The following is a 23,623-nucleotide window of genomic DNA, read 5'->3' as shown; positions in this document are numbered from 1 at the left end:
CCCAGGCTGCACTCCACCTCTTCCCTCTCCTGGCCAGGAAGCGCCCATCCAGGCGCGCCCCTCTGTTGCCCTGCCCAGCTCTGTCCTCATTAGTGACCTGAGTCCTAGATGCAGACACCACTATCCTGGGGAAGCCTCCCACCTCCCCATCGCCCAGGTCCTGATCCAAGCCCCCTCAACTCTCACCTGGATCCCCTAACTGGTCTTCCCGTTTCCACTGTAGCTTCTTCCCCTTATAGCTTCTTCCCCTTATACTTCCACAGTAGCCCCTTCCCCTTATAGGAACCAAAGGGACCTTTTTGGAAAAGTCTACTGGTGCACACCCGCCCCCTGCTGTGCTGTGTGCCCTCGATGGCTCCCCACTGCCCTCAGGAGAAAGTCTTAGCACCTGACTTGGCCTTCAGGCTCGCCTGACCTGGCCCCTGGTCTCCCCAGCTCACTGGGCACCAAGCTTCGGCAGTGGTGGCCGGATTCAGTTTCTCAAGTGTGCCTGCTCTCTCCTGCCACAGGGCTTTTGCACATGTTGTTCCGTCTGCCTGGCATGACTTTCCCTGTTCTGGCTCCCTTGGCCCACGCATCCCTCGGGACCAGCATTTACTAACACAGTCCATACCAGCCCCCGGCTATGCTGCTATACAGCTGGCAAGGCCCAGCAGGACTGCAGGACCTAGAACAGGGCTGAAATGCAGCCTCACAGTCTGTGAACCAAGGCAGCACCTCTGCTCCCTCCCCAGGCTCTTCTACCATCTCCCCATTCTCTAGCTCTAAGCTGTCAATGGAAAACATAGCTCCCACTCTAAGCCTGCCCCTCGCCAGCTCAAGCACCTGCTGTGGCTCCCTCTTGCCAGTGGCTTCAACCTCAATCCTGGGGCAGCTTTCTTAAAAGATCTCCCCCTTTCCCTCCACTGACCAGGCTGTCCCTCCAGCTGGGTCCCATGAGGCTTTAAGGTGCTTCTGTGTGCAGCTCTGAGCCAGTGCCAACAGTGCCAACAGTAACTGTGCCCTGGCTGAAGGAGAAGCCCAAGCGCGGGCAGAGCTACTTACCAGGTGGAGCGTAGGAGAAGGCTGAGGGGTCCGGGGCATGCGGGGAGGCCTTGATCACCTCACGGGGGGGCACGGGGAAGGGCAGGCCGGAAGTCCAGCAAGGGGGGTCCCCAGGCAGCTTCTGGGCCTCGGCTGCGAAGGCTGGGAAGAACACAGGCTTCTCTGCTGAGGGCAGGAGGCGGGGCAGTCAGACCTCGGGAGCCCTGGCTGACCCTACTCAAACGGCCTTCCTGCACCCACAGTCGTGGCGGCCTGTGACAGCCTGGGCTCCTCTGGGAAGCCCCCCAAGTCTGCCTGCCCGGGCGCTGCTCTGTAACCCCATGGTGTTCTGCTCAGCAGGGGAGGGGTCTCGAGGTCTGGGCTGGGGGCTCTCGGCTGCCCCTGAGGACGAGAACGGGACCCTGTGGCTCTGCAACCCCATAGGCACTCAGCCAAGTCCAGCAAGCCAAGGCCCCTGGACAGGCCCCTAAGCCAGGAAGTGGCGAACGGTATCTCAGGGGGTCTGTCTGCCCCTAACTTTTTTGAGACAGGGTCTCCCTCTGTCACTCAGGCTGGAGTGCACTGGTGCTGTCACAGCTCACTGCAGCCTTGACCTCTGGGCTCAAGTGATTCTCCCACCTCAGCCTCTTAAGTAGCTGGGAATACAGGCGCCCACCACCACACCATGCCTGGCTAATTTGTTTTACTTTTGTAGAGATGGGGTCTTGCTATGTTGCCCCAGGTTGGTCTTGAACTCTTGGGTTCAAGGGATCTTCCCACTTCAGCCTCCCAAGTAGGTGGGACTACAAGCACGTGTCACCACACCACGCTTGGCTAATTTATGTTTTGGTTTTGTAGAGATGAGGTCTTGTTATGTGTACCCAGGCTGGTCTTGAACTACTGGGCTCAAGAGATCCTCCCACCTTGGCCTCCAGAGTGCTGGAATTACAGGCGTGAGTCACCAGGCCTGGCCCCACTGTCTGACTTTGTAAATATGCTTTTACTGGAGCGTGGTCACATCTATTCATTTATTTATTGTCTATGGCAGAACTGAGTCCTTGCAAGAGATTGTCTGGCCCACAAAGCCTAAAATATTTACTCTCTGGCTCTTTGCAGGAAAAGTTTGCTGGCTTGTGCTCTACACAGTGTTGAAGGAGGTAACCTGTGATGTGTGTGCGTGTGTGTGTGCGCGCGCACGTGTATGTGCATACATATACTGGAAGACTGAGTTTCCCCCGGACTTGTGCACTGGCAAGGTGGGCAGCCCACAGGAGGCAGGGGGGCACAGATGCAGGGGAATTCTCATTCTTGTGTGTGAGTGCATGGATGTGTGTGTGTGCCTGTGTGTGTATGTTGTAGCAGGCAGTGGGGGGTTATAAGCCCAGACCCTCCAGATAACAACCGCAGCGTCAGCCTCAGTTTGCTGAGTGGTACTCAGCACAGGCACTGTGCTCAGGACCCCATGGCCTCCATGAGCCTCCTGTTAAGCTCATACAGAGACTGCTGCCAGACCCATTTTACAGAGGGGAAACTGAGGTACAGACACACCAATGGGCTTATCTGAGTTCACCAGCAAATACTCAGCCGAGTCAGGATCAGAAGCCCACTGCAAACAGCGACTGTGCGCTGGCAGGCTGAGAAGCCCCAGCTCAGGCAAAGCTACTTACCAGGCGGAGCGTGCAAAGGGCAACACCAAGAGGTAATGCTCTCTTAGGCCTCCATGGCTGACATGAATCTAAGCATGTTCACTCATTTATTCTCACAGTACCCTACAAGGAACTGACTGATTATCCCCATTTCACAGATGGGAAAACAGAGGCCGAGAGGTTAAGCCACCTGGCCAAAGGCTCCAGCTAGCAAGTGGCAGATAGCAGCTTCGAACCCAGGCACGGGGGCTGCAGACCATAGCCTTAACCCGGACTGCTATGCCACACTGCCTGTGGCAGAGATGCAATGACGGGTTCTAGATTTCAGGCCTGGGGAGATCCTAGAAACTCAGCAGGGCCCAGGGGCTCAGGCCTGGCTTCATAGCATCTTCCTGCCGGCCTCTCACCCTTTGCTGAAATCTGTCCTCAGCTCTGAACCTCTCCCTGAGGACCAATCCTGGGGGAGATAACCGGCCAAGAAGTTGAGCAGAGATACAACTTGGGAATGACAGAGCCCTCTGGGTCCTGGGACAGGAATGGCAGGCAGGTGTCATCTGTCACGCCACCTCCAGATGAACAAAAGAAGTTCTGAGGGCCCATTGGGGTGTGGCAGCGGAGGAGAGTGCTAAGATCAATTCATGATGCCTGCCGTGAGCAGAGCAGGTGGGCAAGGAAGCCTGTGTACCAAATCGCCCCCAATTCTCTCCCGGAAGACTGAGTTTCCCTGGACTTGTGCCCTGGCGAGGTGGGCAGCCCACAGGAGGCAGGGGGGCACAGATGCAGGGGAATTCTCCTTCTTCACCAGTCCCCAGTGGAGGCAGCTGTACAGGGCCTGCCTCAGATCTGGAGATCCTGCAAACGCCCTAGCCCTGGCCCCTCTGGCTACCCAGCCCTGTATGCCTCTGGTGCTTCCTCCAGCCTAGTTCCAGAGAGCTGGGAGGGAGAGGAGGTTGCTGCTCGATGCAGGAAGGCAAGCTGGGGTTAGGCCAGGCTGGGCGGGCGGCCGAGAGCCTGGAGAGACAACCTGTTCCTCCAGCTGGGCCCAGGGGGCCCCGAGGGACCTGCTTGGCTGAGCCGTTCTGTGTGGGAGCCAGGGGCAGAGAAGGCTGGCTTCCTGAGAGACCAGAGAGGTAGCGCTGGGTGTCAAGTTCATGTGTGTCCCTGTGGGAGCTGAGCTGCAAGCCAGGCTGTGCAAGAAAGGCATGCGGGGCCTGACGCCAGGTGCACCGTCCCTATGGGGAATGAGGCCAGGAAACGGCACAGGCCCTGGCCACACCAACAGGCTGAGTGCCAGCTGCAGAAACTGCTGGCCGGTGGCTCCCTTTCTCCCAGAACAGGGGCCTGTGGCCTGGCTCAGCAGGACCTGGCTGGCGCCGTGCAGTTCCAGCCCTGATCAGATCTGATGCTGGCCAAAGCTGCTGGGGCCCCTGACATGGATACACAGCTCCTTCCAGGGCTGGTGCCCCAAACCCGCAACATCTCCCAGAGCCACACCCTGGGCCGCACACTGTACCCTGGCCCCAGGCAGCCCAGCCCTTGTCATGAGGCATCCTGGTTCCAGCGAGACATCCCTGGCGTCATCCCCACACCGGGTTCAACGCCCCACTGGCTTTGCCTCCAAAACAAACTCCCGATGCGCCCTTCCTTCCACCTCCACAGCCACCTGTGCAGTTCAGGCAGCCTCTGTCGCCTGCCAAGAGCAGTGCTGTGACCTCCTGCTTCTGCCCTTGACTCAACAACGGCCAGAGAGAGCTTTCCAAGATATAAATCAGATAACAAGCACCCCCTTCCCCTTCCACAACACATGCTCACTTCAAATCCCTCCAGCAGCCCCTGCCACACCTGAGACAAAAATCCACTGCCTGCTGTGGCCTGAGAGGCCCTACACAATCCGGCCCCCACCTCCCTCACTGTCCACCCGCCCACCCTTCCCCGGCCACACCACCCCCGGCGACTCCTCACACACCCGAGCGTGTTTCCACACCAGGGCCTTTGCACGTGCTGTTCCCTCTGCCCGCAACGCCCACCCAGAGGTCTCCCATGGCGGGGCTGCTCCCCCTCCACAGGGTCCTTCCCGGAGCTGCCTCTTCACTCAACCCGTTTTGTTTCTCATGATGGACGAACGACTCTAAAATCATCTTGCTTCATTACGTGTTCCCTGGTTTAACACCCTCCTCACTCAAAAAAACAGCAGCTCCCCACAGCAGAGACTTGCCCTTCTCCCTGCGGAACCCCACCGTCTAGCATGGTGCTTGAGGCCTTGGGGTTCAACAAATGTCCTGACCCACCAGCCTCGGGTGGACCCCAGAGGCGGAGGCTGCAGTGAGCGGGGATCGCACCACTGCACTCCAACCAGGCGAGAGTGACGCTCTGTCTCAAAAAAAAAAAAAAAAAAAGAGAAGGGGGACGTCACACCCAAGGCAGTGGGGAAGGGACAGCTGGTGATAGCTCCGGTCACCCGGGTTCGTCCCTGGGCTGTGCTGGTCAGGAGGTCGGCCTGGGGTCCTGCTGCCCTCAGACCTTTGGAACAGCCTGCCAGCAAGTGCCTGGGCTAGCCCAGAGTGGGTAACCTCTGGGGAGGTAGCCCTCAACACCTGCAAGGCACAACAGCACCTGGTGCATGCCAGGCTGACCTGGAGAAGATGCCTCTTTGGGGACACAGGTTCAGAATTTCTTGGGCCCAGTGGGAAGTGGGGCAGAGACTGAAGATCCAGAGAATAAGCAACTATGCCTGCCTGTCTCCTAACCTTGAGCTTCACGTGATGACAGTGAGGTGTGCCCGGGGCAGTCACTGTGACACAGCTGCTCAGGAGTCACCCCCCCTCCTGGCTCCTGGTGAACCCAGAGACCTGGGCCTGGAGCAAGGTCAGAATGCCAGCTGGGGAGGGCAGCCCTTCCTGTCCAGGCCCCAGAGCTGCTGCCAGCCAGGTGCTGGGCCCCATCTGTGATTCCAGAAGCTCCTGCATGGACTGATTCACACCGAATCAGAGGCTGGGCTGCAGACACGTTTTTGTGTATTCACAATGCTTTTGAAAATTTTGAGAAGTTGTCTGTGTTGAGAAACCAGGGGGGTTTCACATAAGAAGATGGATTTCTGGCTTTGCTGGAAGAACCACCCCAGGCGTGATTTGCCACGGGGTTACTCTTGGCCAAGGCCAATACATGCCCATTTCAGAGAAAACGTGAGTTCTCCAATTTGCCGCAGTCCCTACCATTCCCAACTGCCTCCGCCTGCTCAACTGTTCCATTCGTTTATTTTGCTTTCCCTGCCACTGTGGCTGTGAAGTTTGCAGCAGCTGCTCTGGACACACAAACATCCCTTGCCCGTCAGTCCCCTGCTGCCCCAGCCCCCCTCAGCCACTGGTGTGCACTCACCCTCCTTGTCTGCGGGGGGCGCCGGGCTCCTGCTCTTGCCCCGGGGGCTGCTGCCAGGCTGCTGAGGGGCGTCACTCTCCGGCTGCAGGTGCTGTGGTGGTGGTGGGGCAGGGGGAGCTGGCTTAGTGGGAGCTGCGTCCTCCCGGGGGGGGTCATGGACTTTGGTGACCTGCTGAGGGAAGCAGGCAGAAGTGAGCATCCACAGAGGGTGTCCGAAGGTGAAAGGGTCATGGAGAGACATGTGCGTGACCAGCCTGGAAACCAAGGCCTGGGAAAGCCAGTGACATGCTCAAGGTCCCAAGTGGGGCAAGAAGGGGAGGTCTTAGCACAGAGCACATTGGGGAGCCCACCTCCCAAAAAGCCTGGCCCAGCTGCCCGGTGGCGGACAGGAGGACCCACCTCCCAGAACCTGGCCCAGCTGCCCGGTGGTGGACAGGGGGAGCCACCTCCCAAAAAGCCTGGCCCAGCTGCCTGGTGATGGACAGGGGGAGGCCACTTCCCCAGAAAGCCTGGCCCAGCTGCCCGGTGGTGAACAGGGGGGGCCACCTCCCAAAAAGCCTGGCTCAGCAGCCTGGTGGTGGACAGGAGGCTGGAGCCTGCTGTTACCCTCTCCTCCAGCTCCTTCCGTGGACCCAAATCCTCTGGGTCTCAGGGAAGCCAGGACTGAGCAACAGGACTCTGTGGGCCTTGGAGGACTGGGCGGTGCAGCCTGGCACGCCCTGAGCCCATCACTCAAAGCCCCGAGGGACCACCAGCCTGGTCAGCTCAGGTTCTTTTAGCCCAGAGCCCCCCGTTGCATCTGGGAAGCCCAGACTCACCTCCGTGGAGAAGGCACTTCCATGGGCCCACCCACCCGGCTGAGAGAACCTTCCAGGGGGGTGTTCCCGGAGGGCCCCAGGAACTGGTAAGCCCCACCCTTCCCTGGCCAAGTTGTTGCTATAGCTGAGTGGGTGAGGGAAGCTCCTGTCTCCCCATGACCCAGTATCTAATGTGGGGGTTCAAGGGTGCTGCAGGGTGAAAGCGGGGAGGCATTAGGCTGCCAGTCCCTGCCTTCACCGGGAGCCCCATCCGGTGCGCCTGCCAGCTTCCCCAGCTGTTCCCACCTCATCTCCATGGGGATTTCTCCAGGAAATAGGAGCAGATGGGCTGGGCTGCAGGTGCACGCTCCCACCAGTGGGATGCTCTGTCTCGATGAACAGGAAAGTCAAGGTCAGGGTGGACTCTGCGGGGCTCTGGGGGTGGGCACTCACAATGGGGGGGATGGCAGCCGCTCGCTGCTTCAGCTGCTTCAGGTCCAGTGGCTTCTGGGGCGAGGCGTTGGCCCGGGGGTCGCCAGTTGGGGTGAGGAGGCTGGGCCTTGGGGACAGCAGCCTGGGGGGACACGAGCATCATCAGCTGGGGGCCCGCAGCCGGACTCTCCCAGGTGGGGGGCTGCTAGGTTTTGACGGCCTCTCCTGTCTCAAGCCCTGGGGACAAGGCTAAGGCCCTGAGACGCGAGGTGACGTGCAGGTCACCCAGACAATGTCAACCGTTTCTCTTGGGGAAACAGACCAAGATTTGGGGCCAGGGGAGGGGAGGCACAAGTGGGCAGGCAGGTGCCTCCTCACTCACTCCCCTGGTTCTTGCAGGCCCCATTAGGGGCCAGGCCAGCCTCCCCACCCTGGCTGAGAGGCCAGCTGGGCAATGCTAGAGGCCCAGGCTGGGATCAAACATCCCCAAAGACAGCCCCAGGCAAGGAAAATCCCAGAGAAGCCGGACCTGGGGCCCACACCACACGTGGCCCTCCAGAAGCTGCCAGAAAGTCAAAGAATCAGCCCGATTCAGGGACAGAGTAATGAAGAAATTCACCAAGAGATTCCTCATCACTCGAATCTGAGAGGCTCGGGTGCCAGGGCAGGACAGTGAGCATGGAGCCGAATGAGCTCCGGTTACAGAGGCAGGAGTGGGGGAGCCGCACCCACTTCCTGGAATCTCTACCACACTCTATCCATGAAGGACGAGGACATGAAAACAAGGGCCCAAGCCACAGGCTCTGTGTGGAGGGGTAGGCAGGGCATGCCTACTGTCTACCAGTCAGCCACAGTGACAGTTCCTTCCTCTGTCTGCTACTGAGATGCACAACCAAAGGCTGACACAGGGCACACGGTGCCTAGCAGAGCATGCGTTGAGGTGTGGCTCCCAAGCTGCTCAGTGGGTGCTGCTTCCTTTAGGAAGCCTTCCAGGATTTCCAAGGCCCCAACACTGGGCACAACACCTGCCATAATCCCCATCTGGCTCCCCAGTTGGCATGAGGTCTCCGAGGGCAGGAACTGGATCCGCTCCAGCCTGAGAACCCTTCACCTGCCCAGTGCGGCTGCCCGGGGCTGCCCAGTTCTTGACTCCCTCCTGCAACCTGCATTTGCTGGGCATTAAGCAGCCTGGCCTGTATTTGGGTGTATGGAGGTGACCTGGCCTGCGTTTGCGGGTATGGAGGTGGCCTGGCCTGTGTTTAGGGGTATTTGGAGGCAGCCTGGCCTGCATTTGGGGTACGGAAGCAGCCTGGCCTGCGTTTGGGTGTATTTGGAGGCAATGCAGAACCCCGTCTGTGTCCTAGGTCTTCTGAGCTAGTGAAATGATCACATGGCAGGTGTGAGGGCAGCAGACACGGGCCTGGAATTCAGTCAGAAGGCAAAACTTCTGGGTGCAAGAAGCCAGCAGGTCCTGTCAGCACAGCCTCTACTCTGTGCCGTGACCACAGTGACGACATCCTATGCAGACTGTAAGCCACAGCCTACTGGCCTCGAGGTGAGAGCTGTGACAAAGGGGACACAGCTCACACCACCCCAGCACTCAGCTGCCAGTGTGGGATGCCAGGCGCCCAGAAGCACCCACCTCCTTCCTGCAGATGAGCAGGGCCGATGGCCAGGGTGCTGAGGCTTCTGCCAGCAGTCGCCTCTCCACTCTCTGCCATAGCAGGACCATGGGGCCACCGGCATGTGACCAGCCTGTCCTGCAGGTACCAGCCTGCTGCCCGCATCTGCCACATGCTCAGCTGAGCGGGGAGAGCAGACACAGACTCGGTGATGCCTGCTGAGGCTGCCCACGGCGTACAGGCGGGGGCCAGACGAGGAAGGTCACCCTGACTTCTGCATGCACCTCCACCGCCCCCACCACCGGCCCACTCTCCTCCCTCCCCTCCCTCCACCTGTCCAGACCCTGCGTGATCTCCCAGGACCACCTAAAGCCTCTCCTTTGGCCACTGCTCTGCCTCGCTCCCTGGACCTGGGTCCAACTGTGCCCTCCCCGCCATCCTCAGGACAAGGCACTCTGACCCAGGTTCAAACACAGATGGTAGTCACCCGTCCCAGCATTCTCCGCCTGTGGCTTCAACTGCCACCACCCCCATGTCCCTCCCCCCAGGTTTATCTACTGCCATCCGTTTCAACCAGCTTGCACTTGCAAGCTTAAATTTAAAACAGAATGCTGCAGCCACTTTGGAAAGAGGGCGGTGAGTCCTCACTGCCCTAAACCCAGCAGCTCCACTCCTAGGCACACACCAGGCAAATGAGAGAAAACATCTAGGCAGAAACCTGTACGCGCCCATCCCTGCAGCACCGCACAGCCCACAACAGCCAGAAGGGAGAGACAATCCAACATCCAGCAAGAGATGAACGGGGAGACAAAGCGTGCCCTGTCTGCACAATGTAACACGTGGCCATCGAAAGGCATGAGGCTCTGACATGGGCTATGTATGACGTGGGTGGACCCTGAAGACACGATGTGCATGAAACAAGCCAGTCACAGAAGGCCTCTGGTGTAGATTCGTTCCTGTGAAAATTCCAGAATGGACCAATCCATCCAGATAGAAAGGAGATGAGTGGGTGCTGGGGCTGGCAGAAGGGAGAATGGGGGTGACTAGGATGGACATAGGGTTTCTTTCTTAGTGTAACACTGAATATACTAAGAAAAGCTAAATGAGAGACATTTTTTTTGAGACAGGGTCTTGCTATGTCACCCAGGCTGGAGTGCACTGGTGCGGTCGCACTGCAGCCTCCACATCCTGGGCTCATGCAGTCTTCTCACCTCAGCCTCTGGAATTGCTGAGACTAAAGGCACACATCATCATGCCTGATTGAGTTTTGCATTTTTTTTTTTTTTTTTTTTGTAGAGACAAGGTCTCTCTCTGTTGCCTTTGCTGGTCTTGAACTCCTGGGCTCAAGCTAGGCTTCTGCCTTGGGCACTCAAAGGGCTAGGACTGCAGGTGTGCACCACCGTGCCTGGCCTCAATGATACGCTTTAAATGGTGCAGTGTATGGTATACGAATGATATCTTAATTACACTGTTACAAAATGAAATGAAGACTACATGCTAGCCATAAAATAAATGGTTTGATGTATCAGCTGTATTTTCTCTATGAACAGTAAAAATAGTATTTTTATGTGTGTACAAATAGAAAAACAATAAAATATAAATTTTAAGGTTGAAATGCAAACTTCTGTATATGTGTTAAGATAATTCTATAGAGATAAAAAATATGACTGTATAACACACACAAAAACATGAGGCGCCACTGTCCATGCAATCTGCCCGAGAGCTCGGGCTTTCTATGTGGGGCCTGAGGGCTCCCCGTGCCTTGGTTTCCCTGTGGCCCCTCACCTAGTAGGGGGTGGGCAGTCAGACTGGCAGGGGTGAGGAGGGGCAGGGGCTGCTGCCCAGAAGCTCTCAGCAGACACCCTCTGGGGGGCACACACAGAGGCCCAGATCCCTCTTTCTGGAGCCCCCAGAGCAAGTGGGGACTGTGGTCATAGAGGTAGCACTTTCTAATTTACAAGAATTCTTCTGATCCCAGCCAGAGCTCTCTCATGGGTAAAGAAGGCCACTGTCAACACAAGGGCTGGGTTCAAGTCCTCGAGGAGAACGAGAGTCCTAAGCCCCCAGAGAGAGCAGCTACCAGTAGTGGAGGAGGAAGGTGGAGAACGCTCAGAGCTCAGGGCCCATCTGACCGCCCCTTGTCCCGTGGCCGTGCTGGAGAAGCGCGCCTCCAGAAGCCCTCCTGGCTGGCTCTCTCCACCCTCCACTCTCTCTCCTTTATTTTATTTATTTATTTATTTTTTTGGAGATGGAGTCTTGCTCTGTTGCCTAGGCTGGAGTGTAGTGGCACAATCTTGGCTCACTGCAAGCTCTGCTTCCTGGGCTCAAGTGATCCTCCTGCCTCAGCCTCCCTCGTACCTGGGATTACAGGCACGCGACACCATACCTGGCTAATTTTTTTGTATTTTAGCGGAGACGGGCTTTCACCGTGTTGGTCAGACTGGTCTTGAACTCTTGACCTCAAATGATCCACCCACCTGGCTTCCCACAGTGCTGGGATTACAGGCATGAGCCATCGTGCCCAGCCTCTCTTCTTTGTTTTCTTAGAAGGCAGCCGCCGCTTCCATTTTCCTTTCTGGAGGCCTGGGTGGGGCAGGGACTCTCAGGGCCTGGCAAGGAGCATGTGTCCGGGAGTGGCCCCACCCTGCCTACCCAACCTGGCAGTTGCGAGCAAAATCTCGGATCCCCTCTTTGACCATAAGACTTAGCCAACTGTGCCTCGGTTTCTCAATCTGGAGAGTGGAGACGAGAGCTTCAAGGGCTGTCCGTGGGTGAGCGTGGGGATGCTGGTGACTAGCATGTGGGGCTGAGTGGGTCAGGCCACCTTCTCCTCACTGTCATTTTCCTTCCCACTCAGGAAGGCCAGGGTGGGGGAAGGGGGTAGGCACGAGAAGGGGAACAAAGGCCTGGGGACGTTCATCAGGAACATGCTGGGCCTGCAACAGTATGTCCCCTCTCCACCCAGCCCTTGCCTCAGTTTCCCCATGGTCATGAAGCTGGGACAATCCTTGCCACCACCCTAGGGCTGGGAGGGAGAGGGAGGGCTGGTTTGTGGACAGGCATCCCTTGCCTCTCCAAGGCCCCAAGATAAAACCCTGACCTGCCACTCCCACCCATGGGGCCTGCCCACCTCTCTGACGTCTCCGCCCTCTCTTCCTGGGGCTGCTCACTCCACTCTACTCCCTGCTACAGGCCTCTCCGCTGTCCACTGGACATATGCTCATGCGGCCACAGGGCCTTTGCACTGGTGGTTCCCAGGGTATGGCTATCCCTCCTACTAAGGCTCTCATTGCCCTCCAATGTCACTTCCCCAGAGGCCCTCCCCACCTGACCAGCCCACTCTCCCCTGCTCCCCATGCCCTATCTTCCCATCACCCACTTATCCCGCACACAATGGTTCCCTTCTCCGCGCCCTCACTAGAACGTTAAGTGCCCGAAGCCAGCGCCTCGTCTGTGCGGTTTCCAGCACCCCCGGTGCCTGGTGCACGCTGGTGCCATCAGTCACTTGCAGAATAAAGTAACAAAGGTGCAATTGCTGTTATGATTTTCCAAAATGCCAGAGGGACAGCTGAAGGAGCTGCACTCCAGCCCCCTCTTGGGGTGACCTCTTGGGGGGTGTCCCAAAGCAGATCCAAAGGAGGGCAGCTAATCTCTCACTGAGCACCCACTGTGGCCCAGCATTAACTGAGTTATTCTTGCGATAAGAGAGGGTCCATCCACACCCACCTTACAGACAGAAAACTGAGGTCTGGGGGAGGGGACTCATAAGGTCAGGCCCTGCCAAAAAGCACCCAGACACCTTCTCTGAAGAATAAGAGAGGGGAGGGCAGGCAGGCTTGGGGTTTTGCAATCAAAGCCACCATCTCTGGTTATCCGCCAAGAAAACACCCAGGCAGAGCCACCTCGAAAAAAGTGCCAGCGAGCCAAAGGAGAATGTGATTTTCTTTCTCCCAAAGTCACCCGGGAGGGGGCCAGATGAGAGTCATCTTATATCCATCCAGGAACGCAGAGCTCCCCCACTGGGGCTGCCAGGCGGGAGGGACGGTACTGGGCAGGCAGCCAGGAGCAAGGGTCGCCTGGGGGGCCTGCCCCGTCCCGCCAGCCCTTCCCGGGAGGCCCTGGCTGCCGGGGCCTACTCTGACGCATCTCGTCGGCGTCCTCCAGCGCCCGCCCGGCCCTGCGCAGTCGTGGCCGGCACAGGGAGGGGTGGCGGGCTGCCGACCAGGACGAGGTCAGCAGGCTGGCCAGAGTCCAGCCTCGTTCGCTGAGAGGGCAAGGCGGGCCCCAAGGGCGGGGGCCTGGGCCCAGTCGCACAGGGCAGGACAAACCAGGTGTCCTGACTCCCAGCCGAGGACTCCTGCACCCCGGGGGCTGTGTGCTGGACATTGGGCAAGGGGTGGATGCACGCCAGGCCCAGCTGGGGGAGGGAGGACACCGCCCTGGGTGGGGTTGCAGGGGAGAGGATGGGAGGCTGCAAGTGCCCTGCAGGGCCTCAGGCCCAGCCTGAGTGTTCTGGGGACGGACAGGATGCAAGCTGATCCCCCGGCTCCCCAGCCTGGGGCCAGCCACATGTACCCAAAACACAGACTCTGGAAGGCAGCTTATCAGTGGGGCTGCTCCATGACCTCAGCGCTTCCCCCACGAAGGCAGAAACATGTGTTTCCATGACTGTCCCCACAGCCAGTGGGAGTGGAGCAGGGAGTCGTCTGCCCTGACCCCGCTCCCCAGGCACAAAGGTCCTGGCTGCCTGCCTCTAGGGCAGACCCAGCCGCACTGTGAGCGCTGTTTTCCAAGCTGAGACTGTCAGGCAAGAAGCTGGGGAGTTCGGTGCCCTCAGAATCCCGCTGGCCAGGCCTTTGCTCAGCACAGGCTCAGGGTCAGGCCACCCACTTCTTACACACATGGGCGCGGTTCCTGTCAGCAGTGGTTCCTGGGGACCCTGAGATTTTGTTTTGTGGAACCTGTAGAGATCTGGGTGAACCTCAGTTCCTAGGGAATGTCCTAGGACTTCACCCTTTAACATGGCCCAGGGTGAACCCCAAAGCAGAGACAAGGGCCCCACACGACCCTGCGGGCCCGATTTTCCTCCCTCGCTCGCTCTGCCCAGGACCATTCCAAGGGACTTGGGAGGGGAGGAAACACACCACACTGCAGTCAAAATAAAAGGGCCCGCCTGCCCCACCAGAAAACAATTCCTCCAGCCGTCCAGACACGAGCGCGACACAGTCTCTGAGGGTCTGCCCTCTGCCACCCAAGATCGGTCCTAACTCGGGTAGCCATTTTTGGTTCTGGGCTGGAGGTCTTGAGGCCCAAAGCATCTGTGCTGAAAATGGGTGAACGGCGGCATTCTCAGGCATGTGGGGTCACCCAGGCCAGGAGCAAAGACAGAGGCCAGAAAGGAAAGAACACACATCAGAGACATCGGCACCCAAACAGGACGGCACTGGGGTCCTCCAGGCCACCCCAGCTGGAGAGGTTTTTGCAAGGGGAACCGCTGCACCTGTGATCCTGAGCCCTGGACCTTTGGCTGACAGGAGATGAACCACCAAAAACATGTTGAATCTGTGGTTTTTCCCCATCACCATGGCCACCATGTGATTTACCCATCACCCTTGCTGTTCCCACCACGTTGAGGGTAGAACTGTGTCCCCCTCAAAGAAGGTATGTTCAAGTCCCAACCCAGGGTCTCTGTGAATGTAACCTTATTTGGAAACAGGCTGTTTGCTGATATAATCAAGTTAAGATGAAGCTGGACTAGATTAGGGCAGCTGCTCATCCAATGCCTGGTGTCCTCAGAAGAAGAAAATGTGGACACAGAGATGCACAGGGCAAAGGCCATGCGACGGCAGAGGCAAAGATGGAGTGGTGTGCTGGCAACCACCACTGCCAGCAGCAGCCAGGAGCTGGAAGAGGCGGGACTGATCTGCCAAGAGGCTCAGAGGGCGTGGCCTGCACGGTGCCCCGGGCTCCTGGTCTCCAGGACCGTATTTGTTTCAAGCCACCTGGCTTGAGCTCCCTTGTAAGGGCGGCCCTAGGAACCGAGCAGGCTGCCTGGTACACTCTCTCCCTAGTGCTGCCCAGGGCTGCCTCCTCTGTCTGGGTCTCAGCTTGGATGTCACCTCCTGGGGAGATCCTCCCGGCCACACCTCCACCCCCCCAGCCTGCATCTCCCATTCCTGGACTCTACTCCGAGTCTGCCTCCCTAACCACACCTCAGGCTCCCCCAGAGCAGGCAGAGCCACACTGGGTGCGGCTGTCTAAGTAGGTAGTCGCCGCTCAGTGTCTGCAGACAAAAGCCAAGGTTAGGGCTGCCTGGCGCCCACTCACCGGTTCTTGTCGCCGCCCTCAGGCTCATCCACCTCATCTGCACTGCAGGTGGCACTGGAGTCGCTGTCCTGGGGGGCGCCCGAGCCCTTGGCTGTGGTGGCCCTGCCGCTCCCGCCCTCCTTCTTCTCTGCCTTGAGCGCTCCCTCGGCCGTGGCCTCAGAGGCCTCCGCATCCTTGCCCTTGGCCGGCCCCTCCTCGGCTTGCTCCGTGCACTCGCTCTTGATGGGCTCCTCGGCCTTCCCTGTGTCCACTGCCAGCTCCTCAGCCACGGGGGGCTTCTGCTCCTCCCCCTCCTCCACTGGGGGCACCGCTGCGGCCTCCTCCTCCTTCTCCTCCTTGGGGACCACAGGAGGGGGTACAGAAGGCGATGGGGGTGCTGGTGGGGGCGTAGGGGGTCCGGTGGCTTCAGAGGCTGGGGTGGGCTCAGTGGGGGCCGGGATGTCCTCCGGTGGCGGGGTGGGTGGCTCCGGGGGTGGCCCATCGGTGCTCAGGGTGGCTGGGGGCTGGGGCCCATTCTGCCCTGTGTCCTTGGCGGCCTCAGTGCGAGGGGAGGGGATGCTCTCGGTGTCTGAGCTGTTGTTGACAGTGGCTGTGCGGGGCAAGAAGGAAGAGGGGATGAGCGGGGTCTGAGAGGACTCCAGGAGAGATGCATGGCCCTGACCCTCGGGATGAGGCCGCTCTGTTGCCTGACACCAAAACAGCCCCGAGGCTCCTGTATACCTGGGCCCCTGCCTGGAGCCCCACCCCTGAGACAAAGCCCCTGGCCAGGCCTCTACCCACAGCTGCTGCCCTCCCCTAGCCGCCTTTCTCCCGAACTGACCCTGCTGGCATAACCCGGTTAATTCCCAACTCCAGGACCTCCTGGTGGTCAGCACCCCCGACAGATGGAGCCAGCCTGAGGGCGGGCATGGGCAAAGGCCTTCATCCTGGGGGTCTCCGTGTTCTCATCTGAGCTCTAACCCCAGCTCTGCCCCGCACTGGCTATGTGCCATGGGAAACTCAGGTTACCTCTTGGGCCTCAGTTTTCCCATCCGTAGAATGGGAGAACAATAGTTCCCATCTCACAGGGCAAAGAAGCCGGCGATTGTGATGGCAAGGGCAGCTGCCTGGTGACTGCCTGCTGCTGCACCATCATCGCCACCATCATCATCACGTGACAGTGCAGAACGGGCAAGTGGGTGTGCAGGGGCCCGGGCACAGTGGACGATGAGGCCAGTGCGTGCACAGGGGCCCGGGCACAGTGGACGATGAGGCCAGTGCGTGCACAGGGGCCCCGGCACAGTGGACGATGAGGCCAGTGCGTGCACAGGGGCCCCGGGGCACAGTGGACGATGAGGCCCGTGCGTGCACAGAGGCCTGGGCACAGTGGACAATGAGGCCAGTGCGTGCACAGGGGCCCCGGGGCACAGCCCACACCAACGGCCTTGGCATGGGTTTTACACAGCAGGAGAGTGGCCTGTGTTGACGGAGTGGCAGGACGAAAGCATGTACCCAAGGATGGCAAGGAGACCCCAGCTGCAGTCCTGGCTCTCTGGTCCCCAAACCCACACCAGGTTCTTCTTTGGGTCTCAATGTTCCCATTTTCTGTAAAATGGGGATACTTGAAAACCCCTGCATTTGCTATCAGGGAAATCAAACCCGGTGGGAGACCCAAGTGTGCCAGTGAAAATCAATAAAGCAGTGGAGACGGGAAACTGGTCTGCTGGAGTGAGCCTGGGACCAGCATGGGGAACAGCCACTTTGCTGGAAAGGAAGCCCAGAGGCCATGGAACACAAACGGTGGTGCTCGCAGCAAGAGCATGCGCCCAGAAGCAGGGTTCCTTGTGGAGGACCAGGGACCTCGGGATGCCCCCCCCGGCCCAGCCCTACCCCCCAGGCCAGCCGGCCACATTCGTACCTGGGCCACTGCATTCCCCTCTGGGCACCTCATTCCCAGAGGCATGTAAGGCTGGAAGGAAGTCAGAGAAGAGTTAGAAGCGAGGCGGCACCAGGTAGTGGGAGGCGAGGGAGGAGGCAATGTGGCCAAGAGGGGCCTGGAGCCCGGTGCACAGCAGTGAGACCTCGCTGCTGCTCGCTCTCCTGCCCCGACTGCCCTTCTCCTTGGGCCGATGAGCCCTCTCCCTCCAGGCTCTGGCCAGTGGCTGCAGGTGACCTGCAATAGCCCTGCGCAGGCTGGTCCAGTGGCCTGTTCAAGGCCAGCCAATAATGGGGTTGGTCAGGGTGAAAATGGGGTGGGAGGTGCTGACCTCAGGGGTGGGCAAGGTTGCAGGGAGAAGCTTTTGGGTCTGCTGAGACCTCTTCAGCCATCACTGCCCCCCACCAATCCCCCAGTCTCTCCTGCTTCTTGCCTCCCTTCAGGCCCCAGAGCAGAGGCCACCTCTTTTAGAAACAATAGCAACGACAGCAACGCAGGTGGCGTGCAGGCCAGGCTCTGTGTTGAGTTCTTCACACATGACTCCTTTAAGACCTCTAACACCGGGACCATCATCTCTCGTGTACAGATGAGGAAATGGAGGCAGACAAGTTAATCAGCTTGCCCAAGGCCACGCTGTGGAGGGGAGAGCACTGAGCCCAGCTTCCTGCGTCTCTAACCCCTGGCCTTCCTCTGCCTGGTGACTTCAGCAATGTCATTCCCTTCCTTCCACAGTGAGAGTACGGGACGTTGGGAGGCCAACGTTGAGGGCCCCAGGACCAGGGATGAAACCTCTGGGTCTCAGTTTGTTCATCTACAAAATGGGCAGTTAACGCCTCGCTCTCATGGTTATCAAGAGGGTCCAGGGCAGGAGGCTGCGTGAGAAGCACCCCAAGGACTTGTGACAATGCAGGTGGCTGCGCCATGCCCCGAAGGCTTCTGATTCGGTACGTGTGGACTGGGGCCCGAGAATCAGCACTTCCAACAAATCCCAGGGAACACCCTGCCACCGCTGCCCTAGAAGCCAGGTGACGTGCTTTGTGCAGCGCCTGACACACAGTAGGTGCCTAACAAGAGCGACAAAAAAAAAAAGCCACCAAAAATAAAAAATAAAGACATCACCAGATGGCCTCCTTTCCTTTCTGCCCGAAGGTGCCCAGTACCAGGTTGCCTGGGTTTGACCATCCAAGGCAGGGCCTTGGATAACCCCACTATGCCTCAGTCTCCCCATCTGTAAAATGGGGAGAACAGTAGCACCTGCTTCATCCACTATGAGGATTATTATTACCAGAGAAACCACCGGGCCAGGGGATCCCTCCCAGCCCTGCACTGGTATACTTCCAGCCCAGATCAACAAGGTCCTTTCCACTGCCCCCAGGGAGGGACCTGCAGTGCTGCTGGGGCTGGCTGGGTCTCCGGGGAGATTCTGGCAGGGCAACCTCAGGCTCCAACCCAGCACCTGCCTCACCTCCCCATCCTGAGCACGTGGTGTGCGCTGGCTGGGCTGGCAGACCCCAAGCCTATCAGCTATGTGCCAGGACTCCCCATGGGAGGGGTTCTCCTTTCCCCCAGCCTCAGCCTCCTCATCCTTAAGATGGGGTAACACCCTGGGCACCAGAAGGCTTAATCAGGGCCTCTGATCTCTGTCCCCGATCTCTCAGAGTGGCCACAGAAGACCATCACGTAGTCACAAAAGCCTCAGCTCCAGCCAGCTCAGCCCTCCCTCCTCCCCCACCCAGCAGAGCACGCCTCTCCGCATCCCTACTGGGCTTCGTAAGCCCTGCAAGCGAGGCAGGGATCATTACCACACAGTTCTGGGCAGTGTCTGCTCCGGTTTTAACGTGTGGCCAAAGCTTGGCTTCTTACAATGCTCCCACCAAGCCTGCATCCTGCGCATTCAGACAGCTGGAGGGATATTTACAGAGGAGACTGGGTTTCTGCTCCCGGGGTCTTCTCTTGTCCTGGCTACAGACCCAGAACCCAAAATGGGATGACCCAAGGGACTCGCGGCCCCGGCCTTCCTTTTGTCAGACACTGGCCAGGCTTTTGGCCAGCTTGGGTCAGAGAGACCCAAAGCTGGTAGGGAGGCAAGACTCAGTGCCTCTGATCCACCCCCAACTTGAGGTGACAGTCACCCAAGGGCCCAGTTGCCCATTCCCAGCCAGGAGCTGGGATTCTGGCTGGTGAAACACTGCAGGTTGGAGGAGCCTGGATTTATCTGCAGGCCGGGCTTATAGAACCAGGAGGTGACTTGTACCTTCTGCCAGGGAGAAGCCTGTGCATTCAAAGGCAGAGAGGGAGGGAGGACAGGAACAACAGGAAGGACTCCTGACGGGCAGGAGGAAGGAGGGTCGAATTCACCAAGGACTTGGGCTCCGCTGGGCTGCTCGTGTCTCCTTCAGAGAGTCAGGGACACTCAACTGAGAAGGGCTGGGGTCCTCCAGGGGCTTTTGGTCACGTCACAGCGGGAATAGTCTAGACCCCCAACTTCTTCTTTGACAGGGAAAAAGAGGCACAGAGGTCGAAGGTGGATGAACTTGTGACCAAGACTATGGGAGCAGGTGTGGGCAGCCCGTGTTCAGTTCCCGGGTCTATAAACACTGATAACAAAGTTGAGCCATGTGTTATCTGCAGCCCTGGATAACACACAGCTCATGTGGTCACAGTCCTCCATTTGAGGGGACCGGGGAGACCTGCCAGCACCACGCACACGATGGCATTACGCCCTCTCTTCAGCAGCACTCACCTGGTGGGGCATCTGTCTAGTCTACAGCTGGTAGAACACACTCTGTGGTACCTGGGGCACCTGGGCCCAGACCTTTAAGTGCCCGAGCCTCAGTTTCCCCATACAGAAAACAGGGACACCAAAGAGGGGGACCGAATTATTTATCACCCAAATAGGGACACTTGGGAGTAAAAGGAGGCACTAAAAATAACTATATAACGTTTACAATACTTCCCGACTGACAGGTTCTATTTATACTGGTTACCTTGTAAAAGAGTTCTGGTCAAAAAACAATTTTCAGGCCTGGCGTGGTGGGTCACACCTGTAATCCCAGCACTTTGGGAGGCCAAGGCGGGCAGATCACCTGAGGTCAGGAGTTTGAGACCAGCCTGACCAGCCTGCTCAACATGGCGAAACCCCATTTCTACTAAAAATACAAAAATGAGCCGGGTGTGGTGGCGGGCGCCTGTAATCCCAGCTACTCAGGAGGCTGAGGCAGAATTGCTTGAACCCGGGAGGAGAGGTTACAGTGAGCTGAGATCACGCCACTGCACTCCACCCTGGGCGACAGAGCAAGACTCCGTCTGAAAAAAAAAACAAAACAAACAAAACTACTTTCCAAAGTCAATTTTTTTCTAAACTGTGACACCGGATGGGGTGAAAGATGGAGCCACCCACAGGGCTGGCCTGAACATCCGGTTACCCAAGCATAAGACGGAACTCATGGGCGTCAGAAGGGCTGAGTGAGGCTTGGGGCTCCCAGAGAAGCTGATTATTCTCAGTATTGCTGTGGCCATCAATCTTGTGCCCATTACTGGCGAGTTTCTGGCAAGTCAGGCCCTCCCATTCCAGGGAGTCGAAGTCCCTTCTAAGAAGGACCCAGATGACTCAGGGGAGAGGACGCTGCTGGGGTCAGTTCCCACCGTGCCCTCCCTCAGAGCCTGGACCCACAGTAACCAGCCACCGCCAAGCTGCGCTAGCCCTCACCTTCGGCCTCCTCCACCATCTCCTCCTCGTTTCCGCTCACGCCCGATGCCTCCATCTCCTCATCCTCCACCACGGGCGGAAACGCAGTCTCCTCGCTGGCCGCCGCCGGGGCTTTCTTCTTCTTCCTCCGCGCGTTCCTCTCCTTCTCCTGGGCACAGGGAAGCAGCAGATCAGGGCTGGGGCCTGGGCTGTCAGCCTGGGGACTCCTCATGCCTGGGGCCTCGCCACAGGTGCAAAGGGCAGTGATCCCGGCCATATGGCAATGAGGGTGACCGTCCCCCTCACACCCCACCTCGGCAATCAAGCGTGCCAGGGGTTATTTTTACCGGGGCCTTTATTCTTCTATTGAGCCCCAGATACACTCTGGGTATAGGCGGGCCCCCCAGCCACCTTGACATCCTTCCTGAGCGTGAGATAACCTGCCTGACACTGCCCAGGACTCTCCTAGCCAGAGCGAGTGACCACGCCTCCTGGGGACACCCTGTCAGCTTCATCGACACATGTGGAGTGAATGAATACAGAAGCTTCTCCTTGCTATGCAGGTCTCACCTGTCCCCAGGGGACAGGCCAGCCTGGGAAGCTCGCGTTTCATTTCCTGAATTTTTACAGAACACCTACTGTGTGCCCGGCTCTGCATACCAGGGCTATGGGGACACAAGGCACGGGGTAGACAAGGGGTAGACCCTCGGAGGCTGCCCTGCCTTTGGGGAGACCAGCAATGTGCTCTTCACACAGAAGCACCACTCAGAGGGTTGCACAGGTGAAATGAGGTGGGACAAAGAGCACAAGGGCAGGTGCTCCTCTGGACAGAACAGTCCGGAAGGGCTTCTGCAAGGAAGTGACATTTGAGCCAAGATTTGACGGCGGAGGGAAGGGGCCAGCCAGGCTCTGGATGAGAGTGGCAGGTGCAGGGAGTCACAGGTGCAAAGGCCTCCGTCGGGGGAACATTCCGGTGTGTCCAGGAATGGAAAGAAGCCCACGTCGTGGGGCCTCCACTTTCCCTGCTCCCGGGAACCCCAGCTCCTCACTCACAGAGCCCACCCTTCTTCCCCAACTTAGGCACCGTCATCAAACTGCTCATCTTTGTGGCTCACAGGGATGGGTGTCTCTTTGTCCCCATGCTGAGCCAGGCAGAGGCTCTGAAAGTGTTTGTTGACTGACTTGCTGAGCAACTGTGAAAGGCCAGCCTTCGTGGGCTTGAACGCACAGACAGCTGAGAGCAGGGGCATGGTGGAGGCAGCATCTTGAAGTGACTGAGGACTCCCAGGGGGACTGGAAAGACACTGGGGGGTGCCTACCACAGCCTGGTGTGACAGGAGCGGCAGCAGCCTGATCCCTCTGGGGTTGCTGAGAAAGAGGCGGGGCCTCTGCCACACCTGGAGGTACCTACAGCTCTCAGCCAAGAGCCCTCTATATCCAGATATCTGCATAACTCACTTCCTCACCTCCTTCGGGCCTTAGCTCAGACATCAGAGAGGTCTTCCCTGATCACTCCATCATTAGCTCATCCCTCCCACCTCCACCATCCATCATTTTCTACTACATTCCTCTCATAGCATCTTCAGACTCCATTCTGAAATTGAGTGTGCGAAACTGTCTCTCGCACCAGTTCCTCAAGGCCTGGGATCTTGTGTTGAATGGTGTCCCCAAAGTTCACATCAACCCAGAACCTCAGACTGTGACCTTACTTACAAACGGGATCCTGCAGATGTCATTAGTTAAGATGATGCCACACTGGAGTGGGGTGGGCCCTAAATCCAACAGGACTGACCGTCATGGAAGAAGAGGGAAATACGGATTCAGGGGCATGAAGACCCTGTGGCAGCCGAGACACATGTGGAGGGATGCAGCCACAAGCCAAGGAATGGCATGAACTGCCAGCAGTCACTGGAAGATGCAAGAGGCTCCCCTGCAGCCTTGAACGTGAGCACAACCCTGCGGCCACGGATTCCAGACGTCTGGCCTCCAGAATTGGAAGAGAATACATCCCTGCTGTTTGTACCGCTCTGTGGTACTTCCTTGCGGCAGCCACAGGGAATCACACATCCCTCTGCACTGGTGTGCCCAGATTCCAAGAAAAAGCTGCCTGACATCCAGACCACGCAGCCCGCTCTCGGGCAAATGCCAGGTGGGCCCTGCCCACCCCCGCCCTTCACCATGGCCAGGCTGGAGCTGGGCCTCATGAAGGGGAGGAGAGGGGTTCTCAGGCTCCAAGCCCCAGCCACAGGCAGGGAATGGGATCACTTCCTGTCCTGCCTTCTTCCTGAGCAAACAGGGTTCCTCTGAGCACAGCCGCTTGGAACGCAGGGAGGAAAAGGGAAACGTCTGCTTGTCCGTTAGTCACAGTTTCCGTCACCAACAGTCGGCCGGAGGGCCACAGCCCTGCCCCTGCCAGTGCCCACAGGGCCCACGGGGATGCCCAGCTCTGCAACCCCGCACATGTCCTGGGCCCAGGCCCAGCCCTGCCCCGAACCCTGAGCATCTCCCAGGAGAGTTCGAGCCTGTGGCGGCCTGAGAAAGTGGTGGCATGTGGGTTCTGCGGCTGCGGCCGAAGGCTGCCCCTGCTTCCCGAATCTATTTTTGGCAGACAGAGGCTCAGGCAAGACTCAGGGCTGGGTGCCTTGAGCTGCCCGGGCAGTGGCTGGGACATGGGAGATACTCAGAGTCTCGCAGGGAACAGGGGTCTCCTGTCGGCCTGCTCGTGGCACTCACCATCCTGGCGAGCAAGGTCTCTCTGTGGGGGGCAGGGTGGGGTCTCTGAGGCAGCAGAACAGGAT

The 23,623-nt window shown here is 58.5% G+C and overlaps 1 protein-coding gene across 1 annotated transcript in view; it reads right to left on the bottom strand.

Moving 5' to 3' along the window:
- Positions 1–23,623, bottom strand: part of NCOR2 (nuclear receptor corepressor 2) — a 166,272-nt gene that overhangs the window by 30,575 nt on the left and 112,074 nt on the right. Inside the window, 6 exon segments of the mRNA XM_033220138.1 lie at positions 1,045–1,185; positions 6,045–6,216; positions 7,295–7,415; positions 15,223–15,811; positions 17,120–17,170; positions 20,847–20,994. Of these exon segments, the coding sequence (XP_033076029.1) occupies positions 1,045–1,185; positions 6,045–6,216; positions 7,295–7,415; positions 15,223–15,811; positions 17,120–17,170; positions 20,847–20,994 (1,222 nt within the window).

This window comes from Trachypithecus francoisi, unplaced genomic scaffold (assembly GCF_009764315.1).
Source record: "Trachypithecus francoisi isolate TF-2019V2 unplaced genomic scaffold, Tfra_2.0 Lachesis_group11, whole genome shotgun sequence".
Lineage (NCBI taxonomy): Eukaryota > Metazoa > Chordata > Mammalia > Primates > Cercopithecidae > Trachypithecus > Trachypithecus francoisi.
The sequence above is the reverse complement of the archived record's forward strand: the minus strand, read 5'-3'. Positions and strand labels throughout refer to the sequence as shown.